The sequence below is a fragment of the Vicia villosa genome, linkage group LG2 (genome assembly GCF_029867415.1).
Source record: "Vicia villosa cultivar HV-30 ecotype Madison, WI linkage group LG2, Vvil1.0, whole genome shotgun sequence".
Taxonomy (NCBI): Eukaryota; Viridiplantae; Streptophyta; class Magnoliopsida; order Fabales; family Fabaceae; genus Vicia; species Vicia villosa.
Window position 1 is genome coordinate 168,243,055 of NC_081181.1, and position 12,506 is coordinate 168,255,560.

General features: G+C 32.6%; 1 protein-coding gene across 3 annotated transcripts; it reads left to right on the forward strand.

Annotated features, from left to right (window-relative positions):
- The first annotated feature begins 8,422 nt into the window (after positions 1–8,422).
- LOC131647367 (outer envelope pore protein 16-2, chloroplastic-like) lies at positions 8,423–10,291 on the forward strand. 3 transcript variants are annotated; one of them, XR_009297807.1, is made up of 7 exons: positions 8,423–8,688; positions 8,801–8,881; positions 8,979–9,010; positions 9,185–9,218; positions 9,589–9,656; positions 9,842–10,021; positions 10,130–10,250. XR_009297807.1 is itself a non-coding variant. In XM_058917265.1 (7 exons), exons 1-7 carry the CDS (start codon positions 8,499–8,501, stop codon positions 10,150–10,152), a joined length of 510 nt encoding a protein of 169 aa, XP_058773248.1. In that variant the 5' UTR covers positions 8,423–8,498; the 3' UTR covers positions 10,153–10,167. The 3 variants fall into 3 exon arrangements, 2 of the variants coding, with proteins under 2 accessions (XP_058773248.1, XP_058773249.1); XM_058917265.1 differs by having other exon boundaries at positions 9,842–9,923; positions 10,130–10,167; XM_058917266.1 differs by lacking the exon at positions 9,842–10,021 and having other exon boundaries at positions 10,130–10,291.
- Positions 10,292–12,506: the final 2,215 nt, after the last annotated feature.

The following is a 12,506-nucleotide window of genomic DNA, read 5'->3' on the forward strand; positions in this document are numbered from 1 at the left end:
AGGTTGGTCAAAATACGCGGAGATGCTGCATGGACCAATCTATCATATTTTAGTCAAAGAGTTTTGGAAGTATTCCATTGTTAACTCACATGGTGTCTCTATTTCCTCAACTGTTTTTGGGATCCCTATCATTATCACTCCTTCATTTATTATTGTTGCCACTAGTTGTCGTCCTTCTGGCATTACTGTTGAAGACCTTCGTTTCAAATACTCTCAGGTTGAAAAACTCAGTACCATCCATGACGTCTCTCATAGATATACACCAACCAATCCTGGAACTATTATTCCCATTGCTGCTGTATGGTTTCAGCTTGTGTTGAATAACTTCAGACCTAGAAGGTTCAACAAGAACACTCTAAAGTTTGATGACAGGGCTCTTATTTATTTCCTTGTGCATCATGTTAGAGTCAATCTACCTCATACAATCTTCAACTATCTCAAGAGCTCGATTGTTGTCTCCAGGAACCATCAGCAATCCTTTATACCTTTTGGGAGAGTTCTTTCTGCACTCTTCGTCCAAGCTGAGATTGTTGGAGCAGTTCGCTGCTCTGGACCTAGCAATGCTTGTGACGAAGAAAGATGTGAAGTTTTATTTGCGTAGTTCAGTTTGATTATGTTTGTTTATGTTATGTAGTGTCTATGGTTACGAGCGTTTACGTTGGCTGCTTGTGGCTGTACTTTGTGCTCTTCAATGAATGAATTAAATTTTCAAATTTAATATTCATGTTCATAAATAATTCAAGCTTTTTTATTCATTTTTAGATATGATATAAAATGTTCTTATCTCTAACATATTTAAGCATTAAAAATGTTCAGAAGCCATAAAATTTTTTGAAGAAATAATGGCTATCCTTCGTGTCCTCTATACTCTCTTCTGACACTAGCATTAACCGGGATTTTCTGCTATGCCATTATTTTCTGAAGCATATATCTTGAGTAATACGCTCATTGTGTTACGTCATTTCTTCAATTAGTCTTATCTCTTACTCTGTATATGTGTCAATTTTGTTATCCTTTTTATCGTGCCTATACTTACTCTTAGGTTGTTCATTCCTTTCTCCATCATGTCCCTAATCACATTCAGTAAGAGATAAAAGCCTTCTTAAAGTCACTTCTCAGTCCGTTTTTTCTCTTCTATTTTTATTCATGTCATGTATGTCTCTCGTATCTAAAACAAATGAATATTTGTGTGCTAATATCCATCATTTGCATTCCCATAAGTAGCTTACTTTTAAATATACAATCTATTTGCTACTAAATCATCATAAAAAGACATAGGTATAAGAAAGTAACTTAAAACTTTGGAAGATTAATAAATATCATAATAATGTTTGTTTATGAAAATAACTATTATTTGAAAGATCTTCTGGAAGAATGGTAAGTCTGTATTCTAACTCTAACAATGTCTCAGAAGTTCTAAACCTTCTGAAGGGATATTATTTATGTCAGGAGCATGTTAGTTTTCCTAACCTTAGTAACATTAATTCTGAGTAATAAAATCCTTTGAAAGTAGGTAAAATCCTAATATACTCATATCCCTTCTCATTAAAAGAAAATTTATTCAAATGATCAACCTCCTGTTTATCTCTTGATTCTTGTGAAAATACTTCTTTGACCCCTCTGCAAGATCTTTTGCATTCCTAGTCACTATCGTGTCCTGATCCATTTATCACACATGTCTCAAAAATGACAACAAAGTCTTTTCGTCACCCCTATCTGATGAGACATTAAAAATAGTGATAATCTCGAGTCGGATTTTCTAGTCTTTTACTGTTCTTAACAGTTATTCCTTTTCTTTAATACTTGTTTAATTATCTTCTCCTATTATTATAGTTGAGTATTTTCATTATAACAAATACATAGAATTATGTATTCATGGATATCATGAACTCTGATTGCTAATCAGGTTCTCTAACTTTTGGATTCAGACTCTGAGAAAATGTTTTGACAATCAGACTCTAAAAAGATGCTATCCATAATTAAATGTTGAGTTCTTCAAGATCTCATTTAAACAATCAGACTCTAGAAATGATATTGGAAATCAGGCTCTGAAAATGAGAGATCTCATTTATTAAGAATTTAATGAAAGTTTTGAGTTTGTGTCTTTTAAGAACATCATGTTTCTGATTCTTCCTTAACTATCAATGTTTATATATTTTTTTTATTATGATAAAAAGGGGGAGAATAGATCATGATTTTGATATACCCAATTCTCAAATAAACCATTGCTTACACTCTAACATTCTTGAAAAAGGTTTAGAATATGTTTGTTGAGAATTACTGCAGGTACCCTCTGATAAAGCAAACTTTGATAAGTACATTCCAAATGCTTTGATTAATTTCTGAGGATACTATTTTCCTTCTAACAACATCATGATTCTTAGACTCAGGGGGAGTCTCCATCCCAAGGGGAGTATTGTTTCTACCATAAATATTTGTACCCTGTGAAATTGTTCCGTTAAAATACATGGTTCTCTAATCATCAAAAAGGGGGAGATTGTTAGAACAAGATTTGTTGCTACAATATGTTTTGACGATAACAATACATATATTTTGTATGTAATAATTTAGTTTCTAATAGTTTCTTGAGTATGCAGATATTGTGTTCTAAGAGATTCTGGATTGTTGTCCGTGAAGAATCATCAGAAACAAGCAAGGCAGTTCAGAAATACTATTTGAATCTGATTCTAAAGAAACATCAGTAGTTTTGAAGAATATTGAATGGTCATCATAAAGTGAAGTTACAGAGTGCTTCTCAAATAAGATGTTGCTTCAAAAGTTACAGGTAATTAGAAGAAAGAACTTTGTTAGAGCTTTTGCTCAAAGATTAGAAATCAACGCACAAGAGTGAGCTTTCAAGTCAAGTTCATAAGTCAAGATTTGTTAATCAGAAAAGCTATTGCTTCTAGTTCTGAAGACAAAGTCAAGATTCTGAATACATCAAAGGTCAAGCCTTAAAAGACCAGACTCAAGGATTTACTGAAGATAACAATTGAGCTAATAAAGAAAAAGATCATAAGTGTCTCCAAACAATGAAAGGACGTGTTTCTCAGATGCTCACATATCTGATAACAGTGTTCTAACTCTTAAAGGATTCTAAAACAAAGTCTGAAGAAACCAATCTGAAGACTAAGTGCTGAAAGACTCTGAAGACGCAATTTTGAAGACTCTAAAGACTTGAAGCTCTGAAGATTCATGTTTCTGAAGACAAAGGTTACTAGAGACCAAGTTCTGAAGACTCTGAAGACGTGGTTCTGAAAACTTGAAGTTCTGAAGACCTAAGAGCTTATTTTCTTTCTTCCAACTCATGTTGCCAACCTCTAAAGTTCAATAAGAATATAAGATAACATTATGTGGTACAAGGTTACAGACGGACGTCTCATTTCATTACCATAAAAAGAAGGACAAAGCGCACTATTATATAGAAGCTATTTTCCATCAATTCATATCAATGTATCAAGCTACAAGACAAAGACATACTGCACCATTCACATTTATGCTTGATTCTATCCGTTGGGAACTACCCTTTGGAAATCAAAAGGACCTTCTTTCCCTTCAACGTCTATTTTAAGAAACTATAAAAATAAGACCGAATTATCCAACAATGTTGACAACAACTAGTAACGATGTTGTTGTAATCACCACAATGCTAATATTTATACTGCCATAACAGTTGTTGTCGATGTAGTTGTTAATTGACGTTTGGCTTGAACGTAATTCAACCAACACAGATTGACAAGAATCAACACATGAAGAAAGAATACAAATGCTTAGAAACTGATGTTGAAAAGCACATGTCAAAAGAGAGGCTAAAGCTCATGCTAATTCATAATGCTATTAGGCTAATTAGTTGATGGTAATGCTTAAGTTGATATACAAAAGCCAATCAAAATAAAGAAGTTGAAGAAAGAAGATTCTACAAGATGTTACTCAACAATAATCATATACATCTTGCTAGAAATCAGAAGAAGAAATGAGTTGTTGCTCGTGACTTGCTCTACAAAGAAGATGAAGGAGAAGAACACTACAAGATGCTTTCCAACATATAATCATATACATCTTCATGTAAATTTTTTTAACATAAGAGTTGTTACTCATAATTGTGTTAAATAATATGTGCTTAATCAATTGTGTAATCTGTTTAGAAGAAGCAATCATATAAACACAAATCTCATAAACTGTATGTTGAGAATACCTTGAGAGACCGAGTGAAGGTCAAAAGCTCAAGAGTACAATGGTAGCGAGTCATTGTGGAAATCCTCTTAGAAGACCGAGTGAAGGTTAGAACTCTAAAGGGGTAAGTGAAAGTTATATCCATCGAGATCACTGAACGTATCATTTATTGGTGGTTAGTCAATTGTGGTTGCTTGTGCATTGTATTGTTAGTCACCGGCGGTTGCCTATGCAATTGTAATCAGTTTAGTTTTAGTGGATTAAGACCTTGAGTTCAAGGAGAAATCACCTTGGTAGGGTGGACTAGATTAGCTTGAGGGTTTTTCAAGTGAACCAGGATACATCGTGTGTTATTTACTTCTGTCTATTTTCCAATTATCAAAAGCTATAAGAAGACTCAAGTTCAGAAGAAGTTTGAATGCTTATGAGAAACGCTAAGCTTCTGATAAATAAGAATTGAAAGCTTCTAATGAACACGAGCTTCCTAAGGTTACGTGTAAGAACTTAAGAAAGGAAAAATTATTGAAACCCATTTCAACCCCCCCCCCCCCTTTCTTGTGTTTTTCTCCACCTTCAATTTTGTTTCTCCTTGCATGTTGTTCATTGTAGGCTTGCTTGGTGAGATTAGTTGTGTTCTACTTCATGCTTTGAGTGACCAAATCTTCCAAGGAGCAAAAATACCTACAAAAATTGAATGAAATCAACAGTAAAATATTCAACACATTTGATATCCTAACATAACCCTAATCTTATTAATAATTAAGGATTTTATTACTAAAAACTTGCATAACAAGTAAATAAGTGTCTCTTTTCAATGTATCCGATTACCATATTTTGACACTTATCACCATTGTGTTTGACCCAAGTGTTTGTTGGAGGGATACTATGGTGTGTGGCGGGTGGAGGGGCGAAGACCCCCACAGTACGGTTTATGGGTATTATTGTAATTTGGATCATTAGTGTGTGTGTGTGTGTGTATATATATATATATATATATATATATATATATATATATATATATATATATATATATATATATATATATATATATATATATGGAGCATATCAATGTATCCGATTACCATATTTTGACACTTATCACCATTGTGTTTGACCCAAGTGTTTGTTGGAGGGATACTATGGTGTGTGGCGGGTGCAGGGGCGAAGACCCCCACAGTACGGTTTATGGGTATTATTGTAATTTGGATCATTAGTGTGTGTGTGTGTGTGTGTGTGTATATATATATATATATATATATATATATATATATATATATATATATATATATATATATATATATATATATATATATATATATATATATATATGGAGCATATCAAGTGAGAGCATTTTAAAGTGAGAGATGAGAGGAATAAATATCAACCAATGGATTCATTAAGAGAGAAAAGGTTAATGCATTAATGTGGCTTATTAATTTCGCTCTCTTGATGAATCCATTGGTTGGTATTTATTCCTCTCATCTCTCATTTTAAAATGTTCTCACTTGATATGTTCTATATATATATATATATATATATATATATATATATATATATATATATATATATATATAAAACTCTTGTGTGTGAAATTTAGATCAAATTAATAAGGCGAAACTATAATTATTCTATAGTCAAAGACGTAAGCAATTTAACTAAAATGTGTAAACAAAATTTTTGTGGTTTTCTCTCCACTCTAACTCTATTTGCATACATGTTCCAACAAATACCTTTATAAGATTAAATGTAATCCATAAGATAAAGTAATGAAATATAAAACAAAGTTTGTTGCCAAATGATTCTTACAAAGACAAGGACTAGATTATTAGGAAGTTTTTTCATCAGGCTAGATATGATACAATCAGAGATTAGTCATTGCTTTATTTTGTAGCAGAATTTAGACCTTATTCCATTGAAATGTCAAGTTGTCATTTCGAAATGAATCATTAAATAAAATTGTGTTGTTTAATCAACTTCTTAGGTTTGAGATTATGGACAAAGAAGAGATGGTGTCACTACAAGAAAAATGCCCTTTGGTGACGGTCATTTTTGAATGTTTTACCTACAGACAACAAAAACCGTCACTAATTCTTATTTTAATAGTTTTATTTATTCAACTTTATTTATCTTTATTATTATTATTATTATTTTAAACTCAGATCTCTCTCTTTTGACAAAATTCGAAAAACCTTCTCCAAATGCGCCACTCGTCTCTCTCTTTCTCGTGCCGACAAAACGCGAAGAACTTTCACATAAGCGCTTTTCCAAACACGCTTTTTTCTCAAATCGATTCTCACTGAAGTTCTCCAACGTTGCTTTTTCCCCAAATCGTTCAATCGCTCGAACCCTAAAATCGTTCAATCGCTCGAACCCTAAAATTGTTCAATCTCTAAACCTCAAAATCCTTCAAATCGCGTAAACCTCAAAATTGCTCGTCCTTATTTCAATCTCAACTCTTTTAGCTTCAACCTAAATCACTTGAATCGTATCAATTGCTCAAACCTTAACAATCAGATCTGAATCGTTTCAACATCAAAATCAATCATTTGAATTGCTCAATCATCAAATCTTTTGTGTGAGCTCTGTTTATCATATCATGCTATAGGAGTTGTAGTTCAAATAATTCAATTTGATGTTTTTCATGCCTTTAAGGTCGAAGACATCGCCATTATTGCGCCTCGCCGTCACCGACACAAATCAGGTACTATAAACTTTTAAAACTAGTTTAAATGTATTTTTGAATGTTTATCTGACTATTGATTTCATCTAAAATTTGTTGTTTTCGTCACTAATTTATACTTGTTATTGAATTTGAGTTCATGGTTATGCGTTAGTTTTGTCATGCCGAGGAAGACCGTTGTTATTTTTCTAGTTGTGTATTCATTTATTGTTGGTAATTACTTGCATTCACCAATTTCGGTTTCCAATTGCATGTGTATTTACTTGCATTCACCACCTTCTTGTGGCAACTATCTGAAGCTGAGATGCTGTATGAGATGAGAGGGTCTTACTACGCACAATGCTTCCAGCTCTACGATCTCATTTGCAATTACATTGTTAATTCTATATATTGGTTGTGCACCATATAGTTTATTTCACCATAATATTTATTCATGTAATCTAATGCCGTATGTATCAGACAACAAGCTTATTATATTCCAAATTTTACAGGAATTGATGGCGTGGGATTGGGACTTGTTTCGCATCATCACCAACTCGGAAGGTTTCTCTTCATTTCACCTTTTTTTAGACCTACTAGCATTTCACGTTAACTCATATATGTAATAATGAAATATTAATTTTGTTATTTTTTGTTCATTCAAGGATATTTGATTTGTGGTGCTTGCATATTCCATTTGCCGATCGAACACCATTTACAGGTTATTTTTGCTTCTACTACTCATCTTCAACTCTCTTACCATATACATTATGTTTCTTTTTCAGTACTTTATTCCATCATTATTTATTTTCATGTTGCAGACCTTGTGAAATTAGTTGAGACAACAGTTAGGTTAGAGTATCAGCGTTCACCAAATAGGCCCATATATCTCGTAGGAGAATCTCTAGGAGGCTGCCTTGTACTGGTTGTTGCCGCTCGTAACCCTCATATTGATCTTGTACTAATTTTGGCAAATCCATGTAACTTTTTAGCTTTTACTGATATAGATAAGATTTATTAGCTTTCCTTTTACGGATTTTATACTAATTTTGGAAAATTCAAGTAAGATGTCTGTTATTGCCTAAGAATAAGCTGGAGATTAGTGTTTTATGAGTGATGCCATTTATTGGAAATGGTTCAGTGAAAATGCATTTCATAGCTAGAGCTTTGAGTGAGAGTTCCTTAACAATATCCAAGTTATTTTTGCTATAGTAAATCACTTAAAGAATCACAAAGTACCTGATCTGACCATGACCTTCCTATTTGGCAGCTACTTCTTTCGGCAGGTCCCAGGTGCAACTTCTAACACCATTGTTGGACGCTTTGCCTGCCACACACTTTCCTGCTCTACCTAACATTCTCAGTTTGAGTGCAGGCATGTGAGTGATGACTTGTTTGACTGCATCTTGCAGATTATTTAGTCTTGAAGTTTCAGCCATCTTCAACCCTTCATTCCCGAACCTTGCCTTTGTTCTATACTACCTTGCGTAGCTAAACTCGAGCTCTCAATCACTACTGCATGATGACTGTCATGTAAGATGCTGCACGGGTTACTCTACTCAAACTAGAATTTATGTACCATTACTATATTTGCACTATCTTAAGAAGTTCTTTAAAAACACAAATCGAATCGCATTTCTCCCAGAGAATCAAATCAAAGAAGAAAATGAACTTGAACACAAGCAGTGAGGTTGAAACTCATACCAAGCTTGACGAACTCTGTAACTTCGACAAAAAATGCCTCTTTGATCTCGGCCATCCTCTCGTTAACCGCATCGCCGAAAGCTTCGTCAAAGCTGCCGGAATCGGAGTCGTTCAAGCCGTTTCTCGCAATGCTTATTTCTCAGCCATTGACGGTTTCTTAACACTTCCTCATCTTAATTCATTTCATAATTTTTATTATATTTATCATACATAACTTGCATGCAAGCTTGCTTCATTGTTATTATTGTAATGTGTTGTTTTTAGGTACCAGAACCGATAACAATGGCGTTAAAGCTTCTTCGGATGGATCAGCCGCTGGAAAACGCCGTTTGCTGGGACTTAGAGGTATACATCCATCATCCATGCCACACTCATTTGTTAGGGTTTATGTAAGTTAGGAAAATATTAACATAACTTTTTGGTTTTGGTTTTGTGTATTTAGGAGAGACCAGTAACAAATCTCTTGAGGCTATGGTGAGTTGGTTACACTTCTCCCTCTAAATTAAGCATGTTGGCTTTATATAGTGGTGAACAAACAACTGAACTTGACACGTTTGATATAATGCCACAATTAAGATGAGTCTTATATCATATTAATTGAGTGGTGTTTTCTGTTAATTGTGTTGTTTTTTTTTCTTTCATTATCAGGTGATTAATGCTGGGAAAGAGTCCTTACAATGGGGTAATGAAATATTCCTTTTACTTACATTATACATATATGCTTCATTTTGTCAATTTTTCAATGATTAATAGTAACTTTTAGTTATTTTACTGTCTATCATTTTTGTTAAGAGTCTTGTATCAATAAAATATGGTCTGGAAATATGTTTACATGTGGAGATAATTTTTACGGTTTTGAAAAGTTATGTTAAGCAGAACCTCATTTCTAAGAATTTTCCTTTTCTAATTGCTCTTGTTTGTGTTAATTCTAAATTCTAAATCGCATATTATCTGATGATTATGAAATTGGAAATAGTAAACATTTTTGGAGACAAAATAATTACCTTTTGTGAACATGAAGTTTAACCCTTAGATATTATTTTGAATTGCAGGAGTGGCTGCAGGATTATATTCAGGTCTAACATATGGGTTGAAGGAGGCTCGCGGAGCTCATGACTGGGTAACGCCATTGTTTTTCTGTGTTTATTAAATGGTTTCCATTTGACATGTTATCATAAGGTTTTAAAAAATGGTTGCAGCTTTGTAAAAGCTTTTGCTGAGTGCGAATTGCAGTCGGTCTTAACTACAATTTTTTCTTTAACATAAAAGCAGTGAATGACACCTATCAACACTGTTTTGTTGCAGTCCTTTTTGTGGATCCTTATAAATGAACACTTCATGCATCAATGCATGATTTTAATGGATGTGGCAGAACAATTTCGCTCGGGTATATGTTACTTCTGTCCATTTTAATGTGCTGCTGTTTCGATCTTGTCAATTACATGGTCCCTTCTTGTGCAGCTGTTTCGAATTAGGATTGCTCGGGTATATGTTACTTCTGTCCGAAATAATTTATGCATATTAGCAATTTCTGTTTCGAATTAATTTAGTGTGTACCAGTTCTTTATGTTCTTGCATATGCCTCTGTTTCAGGAAAATCTTGGTCGCATTCGTAAGACTCTCGCTGACTTCACCAGCTTGAATCACTGAGTAGTTAACATACTACTTCTGTCGGGTGGACTCCATCAATGCTTTCGAGCCTGATGGTTACAAATCCTCTTGATTATGTTGAACCTTTGGGAAAAGCTTGTGCTTCTGGGTTTACACTAAATAAAGCTGGTGCTTCTGGTGGACCGTTTCCCGTGGGTTTACACTAAATTAAGCTGGTGCTTCTGGTGCTTATGTTGAATCCTCTTGAATATTTTACTTGGTCATTGATTAGATTCATACAAAATAGTGGTCTTTCTAGTTATACTTATTCGAACAGAAAATAAGAAAATGTAGTTGAAATTCTTTGTTACTATATTGAAATATTTGAATTTAATTGAAATTGATATAATAGTTTAATTTTATTATTAAGTTAATTTGTCATATTTAAATTGAAATAATAGAAAATGTATTGTAAAAATTTTTACCAAGTAATTGAATTTTAATATTATATTCTTCAATTATAAAAAAAATTAATTTATAATTTTATTATATTTTGGTAAACTAAAAAATATTATTTAACAGAGTTCTAGTGACACCTATTAAAACAAAGGCTGTAGGTAAAAATAGAAATATTTATAACACTAACCTATGATATAGTGACATTCAGGTAAATATTTGCCCGTAGCTAAAAGCTATCGTGACACTTGTTATACCGTAGCACTACACCCCCTTATAATTTACCGTAGCACTACACCCCCTTATAATTGACGCTAAGGGTGGGCGTCACTCAATGTCTGCAAGACTTTTACCTACGGATTATTGACTTTTAGTGACACTTTTTGAGTATCACAAGAAGTCAAGTCAATTTTCTTGTAGTGTGTACACATTCCTCCAACCTCTATATGAATATATAAGTTTTGTATTTCAAAACTTATATATAAGTTTTAATATCTACTTACTTATTGAATATTTATATTTTAAAATTTAATATTAAGTTAAAATTTATATAATAAATTATTTATCAAAATTTTATAACCAATTTTTATTCTTACTAAATTTCATTAAGCTAACATTTTCTAAAAGAAAAATGGTAATGAATATGTTTTTAGGAGCTTGGTTAAGAAAGCTACACATATAAAAAAATGTATTTTGGAGAATACTAAATCATTTTTTTACAAATTTAACTATTGTTATTTTGAATACTAATACTTTTAATTTATAATTTCTTTAAGTACTTTTTAAAGCACTTATTAGTTTGATTCAATAAAAGAAAAATTAGTTAAGCAGTTCTCATATATCTATGTACTAGTATATGGTCACTGGGGTGCTGTAACTTGTTTTTCATGACATTGGTGGGTGTGCAGTGTGCTTTTTAGATTACATCACCGCACTATCAACTAATCACAACAGTGAAGCTCTTTTGGTCTATTCCCACAACTGACACTTATTTCCCTAAAATTGTTCAAAGATGGTAAATTTTCCAAAACCAAAAGCTGCTGCTCCACTCAGTCACTCTTTGATCCCTTCCCTTTTTATAAGATCCCGCATTTTTTTCTAAAAAAGTTTAAATCTAGTACAGTATCTCCGATCCCATTTATAAGAAAAGATTCTCTTATTAGATACATTGAATAAATAATGTATCCAGACAGTTTGTTGTCCAGATACATTATTTATTCAATGTATCTAAGAAGAAAATATTTTCTTATAAATGGGACCAAAGGGAGTAGTATACTATTATTTGTCATAAAGGATGGTAATTGGATACACACTAGCCTCTCCAAATAAATACTCCCTCTGGTCCTATTTATAAGAAAAGATTCCTTTTTTAGATACATTGAATAAATAATGTATCTGGACAACATATTGTTCTGATACATTATTTATTCAATGTATCTGAAAAAAGAATCTTTTCTTATAAATAGGACCGGAGGTAGTATTTATATAGAGTAAAAATCTGCAAAAATAAATATGAGTATGAGTAATAACAACAACGATAATATTAAATCTTCAATCTTAACAACAATAACATTAAACCTTAAATATCTCATTACAATATTATTATTGTATGTATGGAGAAAGTATTTACGTACATAAAATAAGATGACAAAGTCAAATAAATAAGTTTAGTTTCGTTCAAGTTTTCTTTTTGAGTTTCGTTCGAGTATTCTTCCATCTTTTCTTGCTTAGTTCGAATGGGAGAAGAGAAGATGGAGTTTGGTTTAGTGAAGAAATAGTGTTTTCGAGTTTGGTTTAGCGAATAATTGATGTTTTCGAATTTGGTTTAGAAGAGAAGATGAAGAAATGGTGCTTTGCTTGTTTATGTAAGATGGTGTTTCGTTCGTTAAACAGAGAAGATGAAGAATGTGCTTCTTTCGTTACG

Coding starts and splice junctions, on each gene's coding strand:
- LOC131647367 (XM_058917265.1), top strand. CDS start 8,499: ATGAACTTGAACACAAGCAGTGAGGTTGAAACTCATACCAAGCTTGAC. Junction 8,689..8,800: donor TTATTTCTCAGCCATTGACG/GTTTCTTAACAC, acceptor TGTTGTTTTTAG/GTACCAGAACCGATAACAAT. Junction 8,882..8,978: donor CCGTTTGCTGGGACTTAGAG/GTATACATCCAT, acceptor TTGTGTATTTAG/GAGAGACCAGTAACAAATCT.